General features: G+C 42.3%; 1 protein-coding gene and 1 long non-coding RNA gene across 3 annotated transcripts; both read right to left on the minus strand.

The window, feature by feature from the left end:
* Positions 1-4,455, minus strand: slc35a2.S (solute carrier family 35 member A2 S homeolog). Of its 2 annotated transcripts, none has more exons than XM_041574035.1 (4): positions 4,095-4,455; positions 2,449-2,634; positions 1,914-2,065; positions 1-1,765 (listed from the first exon to the last, which is right to left on the minus strand). In XM_041574035.1, the coding sequence occupies exons 1-4, from the start codon at positions 4,183-4,185 to the stop codon at positions 1,085-1,087; spliced, it is 1,110 nt and encodes a 369-aa protein (XP_041429969.1). In that variant the 5' UTR covers positions 4,186-4,455; the 3' UTR covers positions 1-1,084.
* Positions 4,456-6,839: 2,384 nt separating this feature from the next.
* Positions 6,840-9,800, minus strand: LOC108699698. The gene is made up of 3 exons (XR_005963874.1): positions 8,793-9,800; positions 8,533-8,580; positions 6,840-8,210 (listed from the first exon to the last, which is right to left on the minus strand). It is a non-coding gene; the product is annotated as an uncharacterized LOC108699698 (long non-coding RNA).
* Between the last annotated feature and the right edge of the window lie 5,499 nt (positions 9,801-15,299).

The raw sequence follows: 15,299 nt of genomic DNA on the forward strand, positions 1-15,299 counted from the left end.
GCCATACAAAAGTCTTTTATTGTACAATAATATTTGAGTACAAGAAAGATCATGCACGAGAAGAGCCATGGGTGGGAGGGAATCAATTTCTGGTAGGTGTGGCACATTGAGGGTTACACCCTTCCTTTCAATGTGCCCTTGCACAATTTGTTTATTTAGTTAAAGAAAATCCCTCCCTTGCAAATATTATTTTCTGTGTTCCTCCACCTATAGCAGCAGCAGCCAATTCCTAATGGGGGGGACCCTTTGGCACAAGGAATGAGAGATGAATTCTATGCCACATTCCCCAAGCATTGGCTAAGAGAAGGCAGACATTGGAGGAGGCTTCTCTCTTTTATTCACTAGGGGCAGTTTCATCCAGATAATGGCTACTAGTGATCAGTCAGCAACTGGACTCGCTTGATGGTTTAAGCAGCCTAGTGGCTTCTTCAGTTGAAGGTGCTCATTGAATGAGTGGCAGTTTATTCTCTTACTGGGCAGGTCCAGTTTTACACTTCTCACTGCTACAAGACCGGGTGCTGCCCATTTCCTGGTAGGGTACAAGCACCACCAACGGGGATACAATCTCCCCTGGCTTAGCCCATGGGGGGGGGGGGGTTATCCATACTGCAGGTGATGTGAAGGGGTCTTGTACAGTGAATCCCTTCCAGCGAATATGACGGGAACCCACAGAAACCCTAGGCTGGGCAGGAGGTAAGTACATTCACTGTGCTGGTCTGTCCATACATTATATATATATATATATATATAAATAAATTACATCAATGCCCCAAAGCCCAAACATAATATTTTGTGTGTTTCATATTTGAAATACAGACTCTTCAATGTACAAATCTTTATACAAATATATCATTGCCGCCCTCCTGCTCGGCGACCAGTACCATTGCCATCCTCCCAATACTAGAATGTTAGTTTAGAATTTGGTCTCGGGGGTATGTGCACGTAATGTTCCACTTCTGGATCATGTTAGTAGGAGCTGGAGAGCAGCAAGATGTTATCAGAGAGCAGCAACGGAACCTGACCCACCCCTGAAACTTGCCCACTTTGCCAGCTCCCATTAAAGCCCAGTCATCAACCAGTAGGTTCACTTGATGAGCACTGACTTTGGCAGGAAGGTATTTGTTTGTGATGAAGTCTGGGAACTGGATGAAACATCTGGTTTCCGGGGGAGACTGTAGAGATAGACGGCACCAATCACAAGCCCAGCTCCAACTGCAAAAGGGATGTCCACATGGAAGCCAAAAAGATGGACTGAGGCCGCCGTTGAGACCACAATCGACAGAGATGTGGCAAAGCCTTTCAGAATGTTGTCTGCGTATTTCACTACCACAGCCACAAGCAGCCCCCCGAAGGCTTGGTTAAAGATGACGCACCACACAAGTGGCGTGTAACCGTGAAAGAAGCCACGCTCAGCCACTGCAGCTCCATCTTGTTGCCACATTGCCAGTAGCCCTAATGCCGTTCCAAAGATTCCCAACTGAACATTCCGAAGCCACACAGAAGCCGAACTGCCCTTCAGGATCCGTTCAAAATACACTCCTGCAAAGCCAGAGGACAGACAGGAGACAGCCACGGCCACCAATCCCACCACATAGCTCTGACCACTGTCAGCCACACTTTCATTAGCCCCGGACTGTTCAGCCTGAACAATGGCCACCCCAGCAAACAGAATCACCAGGGATCCCCACTGCAGTCGTGTCAGGCTCTTCCTCAGGAGCAGCACCGAGAATAAGGCGGTCGTGAGGATCTTCAGCTGATAGGTCACCTGCAAATAGCACAGGGGAAGTATTTAGTCAACAGAACCGAGGCCCAATAAGGAAGGGGAGCAAGAAGAGAATCAGAAATGGATGTTGGAGTGGGGGGCAAGTACTATCCATGGGCACAGGTACAACGTGAGATACAATTGGACTGACCTGGAAAGTGGCTGCAGGAAGGTTGGAGATGGCCACATACTGGAGATTGTTCTGTAGGGTGTATATCAGTGAGGGCACTGCCAGCTTGAGGGTGTCCATGTACTGCACAACAATGGCATCATATAAGTACAGAGCCAGCTCCTTGACGTTACCTGCCAGGGACAGAGAGCCAATGAGATGTGCAAATCAACACATTCACTGAACATGTGTCAAGCTGCAACTGTGGGAAGGGGAGTAATAAGAGAATGTTATTGTTTTACTGTCCCTTTAATAATAATACTACCTGAAAAAGATTAGCCAGTGAATGAACAAAACACTGAGAAGTATGGCAGCTCCGTAATCCCCACCATAGCAACACTGGGGGTGATGAGTTTCCTAGCCGAAGACACTGCTGATCCAGTTTGCACTTTCGAATAATAAACACCTCCCATAACCCCCCCTTGTGTTATAATCCTTTTGCAAGACTCAAGCAGGTAGGTGACTGCTAATAATAGGGTTCAGTATTTTTTTCTCTTACTCCCCCCAGTGACAGTACCTCTTTTCTGCAGCAGCATAAGCAGCAGACAAGTGATGCCCTTCAGGATCTCAGCCATAACTACAGCGGTGGTGGAGAAGAAGCGCTCTCCTGGCAGGGTGCGGGCATATCGGATGCTGAGAATCAGAGACGCGTTTTGTACCACCAGCACGGCCAGACTCAGGTACTTGAGGCGCCGGTTTCCCCCTGTAAAACAAAAGCAGCGTATTTGTCAGTATTTGTGCGCCAATATGGTGGCCGTGAGAATAATAAAGAGCAATAGGCTGAATCTATTATTTGTCAGGCTAGTGCTGCCATCTTAGCAATATTTCCCAGGATTCCCTTGGAGACAAAAGGAAATATATTCAATTGTACTGTGCACACAAAGAGATCCACAAGGCAGCCCTGGGGAATACTAAAAAGATGGCGGCGGAGGGGGACCCCTGGTGTAGGGAAATTAACATTTTGGCACCCCTTTCCTTGTTATTGTGTAAATAGTTGGTTATAGACAGGGACCCCCCTAGTTTTTCTGTACTTGCTGTGCACAGGTTGCTCTCCTCCCCATGGTCAAAGAGGTGGGAGGTGCTTGATACAGACACACTTGCTGCCCATTTGTACAACAATAAATCACAAGAGACAACGTTTGTGCCCATCTCCTGAGCTCAACCTACTGGCCAATGCCACCCACAGAGTCCAAGTCACCCAGGGACGTAACTGGGGGCTGCTGATCCATGCGGGGGTGTCACTTATATGTAACCACTAGCCCCCCAGTTTACACATGAATCACTAGTGGAACACGTTGCTCCTCCCCCAGCAATTACATATAAACTCTCTGTCTCGCTCTTTACTTCATGAATAACCAGTTGAGCAGGAATATCAGCTGCTGCGCTCACTACACCTTCCCCATTCACAAGCAACATTTACATTTCATACTCGGCCCCTCCCACCTCAGGTACCAGCCGGGCAGCACCATTACCTGAGGGTCACACACACTTCTCCCCCAACAATACAGACTTGTGGTATGTTCCCTGCAATCCTGGGCCCTGGATTCTCTGAAGGGGCAACTGTGACGGGCAACGAGCTGATTGGCTGCCAATATAAGGGCTTATCTCTCAGTGAGCAGACACAAAGCAAATACACATTCCCAGCAACATGCTGCGCCTGAATTGTGCTTAAAGGGTTAATGGTTGTTTAGAAGGGGGGGGGGTTACATGTGGGATTGTCTAGTGGCCACTCACTGGCTTCCTTTATTCACCACCTGCACCTACTGTACCTACCTACTTACACCCACTGTACCTACATCTACTTACACCCACCTACTTACACCTCGTGTACCTACTCCTTCCCCAGCATTGAATGGGAAAGAACATGATCACTTGGGATCCACAAGGCCATAATTTAGGGAGAGCCCCCACTTGTCTCCTCATAGTCCTGGGAGTGTTACAAATATAATAATGACCCCTCTCTCTCTCTCTGTGTCTCCTGGGGGGGGGGTATAATAGAGAAGTTTCTGGCTCTACAGTGAAATGATTTGATTCAGTCCATGACCCATTTGTGCCCCCGTAGCCTGTCCCGGCGCCTTTACCTCATACAACACGTTGCCAATAGTAACCGCACCTTTGGCCCAAGCCCCCCATTCAATGACTTACGGTCCCCCGCTGCTTTACCGGACAAGGCCCCGGGCTCCCCATTTCCTTCTGGCTGTTGCTTCATGTCCCTCTCAGTATCAGCTCCTCCAGTCCCAGCAGTCAGCGCCATGTCTCCCGGCAACGCACCACTTCCGGGTTCGCCACGGAGGCACTGACGTCACGCTTGCAGGTTGGCACTTCCGGACACCAGGGCGCCAGCACTTCCGCATTTGGCGGCACACATTTGTGATTAGAGTAACTGGAGCAAAGAAATGTCGCCTTTCTGCCCTCGCACCACAAGAACTCGCAGTGTCTGCTCCACAAACTATTTCAGCGCTCGCTACTATTCCTGATCCGTGATTTGTGTGACTTCTGCGCTGACTGCACAAGCTCCGCCCCCAGTACGTGACAAGGAACCGATTGAGGCACCTTATTGGCTGAAAGGGTTTAAAGGAGAAGGAAAGCTACGGAGGCATTTTATTGCCAATAGATTAGCTGCAATAGTGCAAGCTAGAATGCTATATTTATTCTGTAGAATGCTTTACCATACCTGAGTAAAAAGCTCTAGAAACTCTCTGTTTGTTTAGGATAGAAGCTGCTGTATTAGCTTAGTGTGACATCACTTCCTGCCTGAGTCTCTCCCTGCTCACTTATAACTAGGGTTCCCACCCTGCCGGTATTTTACCGGCCTAGCCGGTAAAATACCTGCCAAGGCCGGGGCCGGTATTAAAAATTTACCAGCAATGTAGCTGCCGGTAAATTTTTAATACGATCAAAAGGAGCCCTCGGCCTGCCCCCAATCCCCTGCAACTTACCTTTTTTTTGCCTCTTCTAGCATCCGCGGGTCTCCGTCGCGTGGCCCCCCCCCCTTTTGACATCATGCCCGCCCCTTTTGACGTCACACCCCGCCCATTTGAGACCCCACCCCCAACGGCCGGTAAATTTTTTTATAAAAGGTGGCAACGATACTTATAGCTGTGGGTTCAGATTACAGCAGGGAGGGAATTGGAGCAAACTGAGCATGCTCAAGCCCTAGCCCTGGAGGTTTAAGCTGAAAACAGGAAGTCTGATACAGAAGCCCATGAGTACACAATAGAAGGAAAGAAATGTGCTGTTTCTTGTGACAGAGGACTCAGAGCAACATTACTTTGAGGGGTTACTGGTGTATTTATATAGACCTTTCTGATAAAACTTACTTACTTTTAGCCTTTCCTTCTCCTTTAATGCAATCTCTCTAGAGAGAAGGTCCCTGGAACCTGCGAATGAAGCCGTTCTACTACATTGGCCTCTAGGGGGCACTACAGTCTGCTCCTCAATGGCAGACATTTGTGATAGTCCCGGGGGCAATGAAGAAACGAGTCATTCAGGGACTGTTCCTATTGCCATTTTGGAGTCAGGAAGGAATATTTCCCCTCTGAGGCCAATTGGAGAGGCTTCAAATGGGGTTTTTGCCTTCCTCTGGATCAACTGAGTTAGGCAGGTTATATATAGACTTAAGGTTGAACTTGATGGACATGTGTCTTTTTTCAACCCAACTTACTATGTTACTGTGTTACTATGACAATTGTCTCTTCATTTCCCCTTTTCCTGTCTTCAACCAACTGCCAAAATATTAGGATACAAATTCCACATTCACTGCGTGAAACTCACCTCACACAACAGTTATTTCCACTATCCCCCAGTGTGCAAATAGTGTAGCAGCTTATTGGGGTAACAGTCACCCTGCTATAGTTCCAGGGGTACCCAGGGCACAAATAAATACTCACCCAAATCTCCCCCTAACTGACCTTCAGACTGGGCCCCCTTAGCTCATAACAAGGTTACAGATATATAGAAACATTGGGGTAACAGTCACCCTGCTATAGTTCCAGGGGTACCCAGGGCACAAATAAACACTCACCCCAAATCTCCCCCTAACTGACCTTCAGACTGGGCCCCCTTAGCTCATAACAAGGTTACAGATATATAGAAACATTGGGGTGTCACCCTGCTATAGTTCCAGGGGTACCCAGGGTACAAATAAGCACTCACCCCAAATCTCCCCCTAACTGACCTTCAGACTGGGCCCCCTTAGCTCATAACAAGGTTACAGATATATAGAAACATTGGGGTAACAGTCACCCTGCTATAGTTCCAGGGGTACCCAGGGCACAAATAAACACTCACCCCAAATCTCCCCCTAACTGACCTTCAGACTGGGCCCCCTTAGCTCATAACAAGGTTACAGATATATAGAAACATTGGGGTAACAGTCACCCTGCTATAGTTCCAGGGGTACCCAGGACAAAATTAAACAATCACCCCAAATCTCCCCCTAACTGGCCTTCAGGCTTGGCCTCCTTAGCTCATAACAAGATTACAGATATATAACCCTAATTTGGTTACTGTCTCTTTAAATTGCAATTAACCAATGGCAATCCAGGGCCCTGAGTACCTTTTGCATATGAAAAGTACTGGGAACTGGCATTTACAGCGCAGTGCCTCCACCTAGGGAGCACACCTCAGGAGATAAAAAATAAATAAATAAAACACACACAGTTTTCAATAAAACATATAATCTTGATATAAACTGTATTTAGTAATTGTAAATGTAAATCACACAATATCACTTTACTCTGGGGAACCTGTGTGGACTATCAACCCCTGGCACAGTCTCTCAATGCCACAGTCCCACACCGGGTGGATAAATGTAGAATAAATCCGGTCAGTTCAATGTCCCTTCCCAAGAGCTCTTATATCCCCAGGTAGTGCTACCTGCCCCAAGGTACCTTTAGAGTTAGTAGCCGCTCCCATGTGGCAGGTACACAAGCAAGACCTCTCCTCACCCTGGGGAAACACGCAGTGGCCAAAGTATCCACAGGCAGGAGATAGAAACTGTCTCTCCCTGATGCTCAAATACTTTCTCCAGCAGAGCAAAACGCAGCTTTTCCTTCTTCTTGGAAACTCCTTTCAAGCAGCAGTGTCACTTACCATAGATCTGGATCTCAGGCACACCCTCTCTCCCAAGGATACACTGGGGCGGCCAGCCAATCGGATGGCTCTCCAGCCTATAACTGGGCTGGATGATGTCACAGACAGAAAAACAGGTGAATGATTTCTCTGATCCCCTACATTCTCCCCTTGTACAAACCAGCAACATCCTCGCTTGCCATATGCCCTGGCATGTCTGGACAGCAAAACAGTCAATAATTTTTGTATCACTGCTGTTACCCGAGACCCTATCATTGGCCTTACCTGGAGACCTGTGCTTACCCAGACCCAGTCCTTTAGATCTATCGGGGGTAATCAGAGGTTTCAGGGGCCACCTTCATGCCAACAGGGTTCTCCACAGAACTCTTCTCTCGACCCAACACCCTATCCTCTTCAGGGGAGTCACGCTCACAAATGGAAGGCTCATAATAAGACTTCTGTACTGTAGAACTTTTGTAAGTCTTACAACTCTGGGCCTGATGACCCACCACTTTACACTTGTAGCATCTTGCATTGAATGTTCTACACCTGTGGAGTACTTCATACAGTGCGAATTGGGTTTCACCTTCATCAGGAACTGGACAGTTTTGCTGGATGTATCCAAGCTTGCCACACCGGGAACTTTCTTAGCCTCAGCTGGGGGTTTGGCTCTCTCAAACTGTTGAACTTTTAACTCCTCCAACTCTTTGCCAAGCTTCTTGTTCTCTTCCAAAAGTTTAGCATCAGCAGGGGATTTCTCTGTATGCTCTGAAGTGGAACTCCTTTTGACCCTCCTCTAGCCGAACTCTCTTCATCAGAGCAACATACCCAGGGGGTAGCTTATCCTGGTAGTGTACTCTAATGGTCACGGCAACAGGGTCACTATTCAGGGTCCCTCTTTTCAATTGGTAAATTCTCAGAGAATCCATTTCATCATCTATAATTGCACCACAGCTCACTAGCAGTCTCAGGCCTTGTTCTAGCCGCACAAGACCACAAATCTTCCCTCTCTTTCTGGAAGGTAGAGTGGAAATGATAAAGCATCTCTGTAGCACTCTCTATAGGGCCAAACGTCACCTCCAGAACTTCAGCCAAATCACCTGAAGTAGCATTGGGATGACCATATAGGATTTAACAAGATCCACAGCAGGACTTATGTCATATAAAAAGAATAAAACAATAGGTTCCATGTTGGTTTGATCAGACCTGGATGGCAAACAGATCAGACAAGGTGTATTACGCTCAAGAAACAACTCAGGGGATACTATACGTGTACATCTTCCTTTGTAGTATATATCATATAGTGCCCCTGTGGAGAGCTATATATGGGGCAAACTACTTGAATGATAGGGGAGAGAATACGTAAGCACAAGTCTGCCATTAGGTTAAAGATAATGGATTGAACTTCCGGTATGGCGCCAAGAGGAAAGGCAGCTCACTAGAAGCGCTCCGTCACCAACCCTCACCTCAACTGATTATTCCGCCATTTACCTGCAAAAATAAAGTGTTATAATGTCGGTAAACTCACCTAAAGGTAATCTGGGTTCCAGAGGATCCACTTTGGGACGTTCTAGTCCTGATAATAAAGCAAAAAAAAGACGCTGCACAGTTAAAATCCAAGATGGCGGACGGGAACTCTAATACTATCGCGCAAAATTTTGACAGCTTGAATTACAAGCAAATTGCTACTGAAGTAGCTAATCTTATTAACCCTGCTTTGGAGGAATCTATTGAGAGAGCTGTAGGCTCAATAAGAATGGATTTAAATAAGCTCACTGAACAACGTACATGACAGAACAGTCTTGTGGTGAAGATGGAGAAGAGAGTTTCTTCTTTGGTAAATAGCTCCTCTTCCATGGCTAATAAAATGTTATACCTGCAAAAAGAAAGTTAAAAAAATGATGATCTGGAAAATAGGTCCAGAAGAAATAATCTTTGCTTTATTGGTTTACCAGAGCATTACAAACAAGAGACTCTAGCTATGCTAATTTCTCAATGGCTATCTAAAGCCTTAAATCTTCAAAAAGACATTCCCATTTGAAAGATAGAAAGAGCTCACAGTCAGCGCTAATCAGAGTCAGAGTTAATTCCAGCTAAATGGAATTAACTCAACTATTAAACAAAAAAGAGTATTATTAGAAATAAAAAAAGGGAGCAGAAATTGCTTTTCTACAGGAGACCCATTTAAAAGAGGTTAATAGTCTTATATTATGTTCTTCTTGGGTTGGAGAAAACATCAGTTCCCCTGCAGTTAAAAAAAAGGGAGGAGTATCTATTTTCCTTAACAAAAAGTTATCTTATCACAAAATAAAATCTGATAAAGATAATATGGGCAGATTCACACATGTGGAAATTCTAATTAATAATCAAACTTGGAATCTTTGTTCTATTTACATTCTTATGACAATAAACCAATATTTTATTCAGACATCATCCAAAAAATATACTCCCTTAGTGTTTCTAATTTAACAATAGGAGGTGACTTCAATGAGTCTCATGTTTGGCTTTTAGACAAATGTAGTACTCAATTTAATACAACAACAAGTCTAGACTTCTTTACAATTTTTTAGATCAAACAAATTTAAATGATGTTTGGAGAATTATTAATCCCTCTGAAAAAGAATTTACATTTTATTCACACACTCATGGAATGGGTACAAGGATTGACTATTATTTACATCTGCTAATTTACTAAATCACATTCATGAAGCAAAGATAGGGAATTTCACTTAAGGTGGCCATACACGGGCTGATTAAAGCTGCCGACATTCGGCAGCTTATTGGCTGTGTATGGGGCCCCCCGAGGGGCTTCCCCGATCGAGATCTGGCTAAAAGTCGGGCAGATCTCGATCGGATGGGACTAAAAATCCCGTTGGATGGCGGCCGCATCTGTTTGTTGATGTGGTCCCACGATCCGACTGCCCGTTCCCATTCGTTAGGATCCGATCGTTGGGCCCTAGGGCCCACAATCGGATCAGCCCGATATTTCCCACCTCAAGGTGGGCATATTGGAGAGAGATCCGCTCGTTTGGTGACATCGCCAAACGAGCGGATCTCTCCATGTATGGCCAGATTTATTCAGATCATAACCCAGTTAGTTTGACTTTATTAGCATATTCACCTCCTAAATCCTATATTCCATGGAATTTTCCATCTTTTCTTTCGGGTAAAATAGAATTTCAATCAATGCTTAAAGATCGTTGGGAGAACTTTCTGATTAATAATGCATTCATAAAGATAATCCTCAATTGCTTTGGGATTCATGGAAGGCGAAATTTCATAATTTAAATCCTTTTTTTGAGTAATCTCAATTCTCAAATCCTTAAATTGAGTAAACAACAGAATGAGGCTTATATTTCATTTAAATCTGATCCAAGACATAATAATGGACTTGCCTTTGAGAATTCTATAAAAGATGTGGAATTGTGGCTTAATATGAGACTCAGTTATTTTAAGGCCAAATATTTAAATTTAAGGAATAAAGCAAATAAATTATTAACTTATTTAACTAAGAATTGGTCTAAATCTCAAAGGATTTCAAACATAAAAAAGGTCAATGGTGATATTACCCACAGCCCCTTAGAAATTGTTGATGCTTTCAAAAACTTCTATGATCAATTATACTCTCAAATTGAAACTAATTCTGAAAATAGAAACTCCATACTGGAGAATATTAATTTCCCTCAGATATCCCATGATGATTTAATTGAGCTTAACTCTCCAATTACTGAACAAAAGATAAGATCTGTCATTTCTTCATTGAAACCTAATAAAGCAAGTGGACCACATGGTCTCTTAGGCCCCTTTTACAAAACTTTGATAAACTAAATTTCTCCATTTTTGACTAATGTGTATAACACTGAATTTCAAAAAATGTCCCTTTACATTCCAGTCTGAATTCTTTAACAAAGGTAATTCTCAAACAAGATAAGGATCCCACAAAAATTGAGTTTTATTGGCCAATTGCTTTACTAAATCAGGACCTAAAAATACTTTCCAAAATAATTGTCAATCACCTTTCATCAATTCTTCCAAAAATGATCTCTCCTGAAAAAGGAGGATTTATTAAAGGTAGGTCAAGCACTAGAAAGTTTAGAACAATTATTAATACTATCCAATCTGCAAAATCTAATAAAATTCCCACTACTTTGGTTGGAATAGATGCAGAAAAGGCTTTTGACAGTATTTGCTGGAAACATTTAATGGATTCATTAACAGCTTTTGGGTTCCAAGGTCCTTTTGAAGTTTTAGTGAAGTTATTATATTCTTCACCAAGGAGTCATATAATTGCAGCAAGAGAAATGTCTGATTTAATGCACTTGAAAAGAGGGACTAGGCAAGGTTGCCCTCTTTCACCACTACTATTCAATATATCTTTAGAACCTCTTATTAGATATCTCAAGAATTTGACCTTTTTACCAGGAATAGAAGTTAATAAGGGTTTAGTTAAGGTGCCCATACACTGAGAGATCCGCTCGTTTGGCAATGTCGCCAAGCGAGCGGATCTCCCTCCGATATGCCCACCTTGAGGGACCGCATCAACGAATAGATGCGATCGCGATCCAACAGGACTTTTTGTCCCATCCGATTGAGATCTGGCCGACTTTCGGCCAGATCTTGATCGGTGAAGCCCGTCGGGGGGCCCCATACACGGGCCAATAAGCTGCCGACACGACTGTCGGCAGCTTTTATCGGCCCGTGTATGGCCACCTTTAGACTAACAGCATTTGCTGATGATCTTCTCCTTACTGTTAAAGACCCTAATGAAAATTTAAAAAAGATTTTTTCTATTTTACATGTTTGAATCTATTTCTGGATTTAAAATTAACGTAAAAAAGACTGAACTTATGGATATCTTTGGACACACTTCTATGACGTCCTTAAGGCAGTTGGGTATTGAAAAGAGACAGTCTCATATAAAGCATTTAGGTATTTTTATTCCTGCTGATCTAAACAGATTATACTCTCTTAATTTTACTCCTATGGTTAAGAATATCATAAATGTATGTAATAAATGGATAAATATTCCTCTGAATCTAAAAGGCAGAGTAGCTTTTTATAAAATGTTGGTTTTTCCAAAGTTTATTTATTCTATAATTAATGTACCTCTTCTTTTAAGGAATAAGGATATTAAAACATCGGAAAGTTCTATTTCACGATTTCTTTGGAAGGCAAAAGTACCTAAAATATCTCTACATAAGTTAATACAATCAAAAACATTATTATTATTAACATGTATTTATATAGCGTCAACATATTGCGTAGCATTGTAAAGTAAATGTGATTATACAACTAAATCACATGAATTCTGAGTTACAGACATCACAATCAATACTGGTACAAAAGGTGAGGAAGGCCCTATGCAGAAAGAGCTTACACTCTATAGGGAAGGGAGTAATACACAAGGTGTGGGAGTGGGCAAGATCGAATTAAGTGGGTGAGAAATGAGGTACTGTATGTGGTGTTGTGTTTGGTAGTTAAGCAGAGTGAGGGGAGGCTTCTTGAAAGAAGTGCGTTTTCAGAGATTTCTTGAAAGCAGAAAGGTTGGGAGAAAGTGTGACAGACCGTGGGAGAGAGTTCCAGAGGAGGGAACAGCCCTTGCAAAGTCTTGAATGTGAGGAGGTAATGAGAGAAGAGTTGAGTAGCAGGTTAGTATAGGAGTGTAGTAAGCGAGTGGGTGAGTATATAGAGATGAGTTCAGAGATGTAGGGTGGGGTAGAGTTATGAAGTGCTTTGAATGTCAGTATCATTAATTTGAATTTGATTCTGAAAGGTAACGGAAGCCAGTGCAGGGATTGACAGAATGGTGAGGCAGAGGAGGAGCGGTTGCTGAGGTGTATGAGCCTCGCAGCAGTGTTCATTATGGACTGGAGAGCTGATAGTCTCTGGAGGGGGAGGCCAATTAAAAGAGAGTTACAGTAGTCTAGACGTGATACGGTCGTTTAGGAGTTCCTGATTATAGGTCCTATCTTCGCTTACTCGTTACGTTATTGAATGGATATGTGAAAAAGAAAAATACACTAATGTTCCCCTAGAAATAACAACTAAGAAGGGAGATAATATTGTAATGCTATTACATAAACCTTTTAAGAATCAACTTACAGAAGTAAAGACGAATCCCATTTTTAGGGATACTTTTTCAGTTGGAGACTGTTATGCAGGTTATATAAGTCGGACTATAAGAAGACACCTTATTTGCCTTTAACAAGAAACAAAGCCTTGTTCATTGTTCTCTCCAATGTTAACTTCCTGGAGGAAAAAAGGTATCTGTCTACTGACAGACTGTAGATCACCTTCTACAGGGAAAATCTTCAATTTGGATGAATTTAGACTCAAATTACATATTTCAGGAAAAGAGAAATTGGTCTATGTCCAATTGGTTCATTGGTTTAACAAACTAGACATGAAAGACATTTTAATGTCTTATAACTCTTTATTATCTTCCTTTTTCAACAAATACATATATTCTAATTTGGATATTAACATCAGATCCATTCAATCAACTTTATGGAACAACATGGCTTTTAAGCCTCATCCGTTGGAATCAACTGCAAAAAAGTGGTCCATTTATTAAAGCTGTTGATTAACCTAGTTCTATTAGTAGTAGTTTTGATAAGCTAATTATATCTGAAGTTTGGAGGGAAGTACATTTTAGATTAATTCATTTAGCATACAAAGGGTTTCATTTTAAATCTAAAAATACTAGTTTCCTCAATATTTGCCCAAAATGTGAATTTCCTTCTCCAAACTCTTTCCATCTGCTTTGGGAATGTGGAGAGATAAAAACATTTTGGACAGATGTTGAAAATTAAGTAATATTTTAAATTCCAAGATGCCTTTTTTGGGTTGACTAACTCTATAGATCTGGGATCATTAGTTCGACAATCCAAAGATTTCAGTTCTGCCCATATCTCAAAATTTATAAAGTTGGTATTGGCTTCAGCTCACAGAGTTATATTTAAAAATTGGATTGAAAAATCTTTGCCTTCTTTAAATGAGGTTTTAATGGAGTTAAAACTCTTTTTACTAATGAGGCAATTAGTTATAGAGTTGAAAATATACAGAATTGCTTTGTTTATATCTAAAAGATTTTTTTCCCCCAAACATTAGATGCTATAGAAAGAGTTAAACTCAATAATATTCTTGACTGTTCCTTGGATACTTGATAATTTGTTATTATATTCTAGCTGATCTGTTATGACTCTGAATGATTAATCTCAGTGATATTGATTCATGTTTATGGTATTTGTATTTAATTTATAGTTAATTTGCTTATTTTAGGTTTAAATTTCATCTTATAAAATGCTTGTCTTTCTATAATGAAATATGAATAAAATATATTTTAAAAAAAAGGTAATGGATCAATCTGTTGGCATGGGATCCAACAATTAAAGTTCCAAGTTATTGATAATGTACCAACATTCTGCCTAGGAGGGGATAGAAACAAGGAACGGTTAAGGAGGAAAACTTGGTGGAAACGCCATTTAGACACCGCAGAACCCCATGGCCTAAACCGGGAATATGATCTGCACTCAATATTCCGAAATTGTTTTTAACTGGGTTTTTATTTTTACACATTTTGGAACTTGGAAGCAATTCTTTACTTGTGGATGGAAGTGTTCCACCAACAATATGTAGATATGATTCATTGTATTTGTATTTTAATTGTGTTTAAGGCAATAGATGGTGCTATGTCCAATAGTATAAAGAGGTCTGATCATGTGTTAAAGGGCCACGTATTGGCCTGAAACGTTGTATCTGTCCAGACCATAAAGCCATGAGAAACAAATAAAGGCTTTTTAAACATATCTATTGATGGTGCGGTCTGCTACACTTTAAGTCGGTTGAAGTGGACATCCCGTTATAAGTTCAGTGTCAGGCTACATATCCCAACGACCTGTCTGTCTGTCTGTGTTTAGTAGTGACTAGTGAGTGGGAATAGAGAAAGCAAGTTACTATACAGTCACATCTGGGAGGGGGAGACGTAGTTAATTCTCGAACCTTTCCCTTACTGCCATGTGAAGTAACACAGGAAACGATAACTATTAATGGCATCTATTCATTAGTGTCTGGCAGCAGCTGTTCTATTCTAAACTTACAGGAGTCCCCCCCTTCTGATGAGTGGTTCAGCCCAGGCCAGCAACAGACCGACAGGGAAGCTGTACCATTTGCTGCAGGGGGGGCACAGATTTCACCTCATATCGTTATATGAATTGTATTTAATCAACACAGAATCCCTGCATATTATATTAAGGGGCAGATTTATCAAGGGTCGAATTTTGAAGTGGAAAATAC

This window comes from Xenopus laevis, chromosome 8S, assembly GCF_017654675.1.
Source record: "Xenopus laevis strain J_2021 chromosome 8S, Xenopus_laevis_v10.1, whole genome shotgun sequence".
In the NCBI taxonomy this organism is placed as follows: domain Eukaryota; kingdom Metazoa; phylum Chordata; class Amphibia; order Anura; family Pipidae; genus Xenopus; species Xenopus laevis.

Bases quoted from the DNA above. Each gene is read 5' to 3' on its own strand.
- slc35a2.S (XM_041574035.1), bottom strand. From the start codon at position 4,185: ATGGCGCTGACTGCTGGGACTGGAGGAGCTGATACTGAGAGGGACATG. The intron at 2,635-4,094 runs GTAAAGCAGCGG...TTTGTTTTACAG, and splicing joins GGAGCCCGGGGCCTTGTCCG to GGGGAAACCGGCGCCTCAAG. The intron at 2,066-2,448 runs GTACTGTCACTG...TGTCCCTGGCAG, and splicing joins TATGCTGCTGCAGAAAAGAG to GTAACGTCAAGGAGCTGGCT.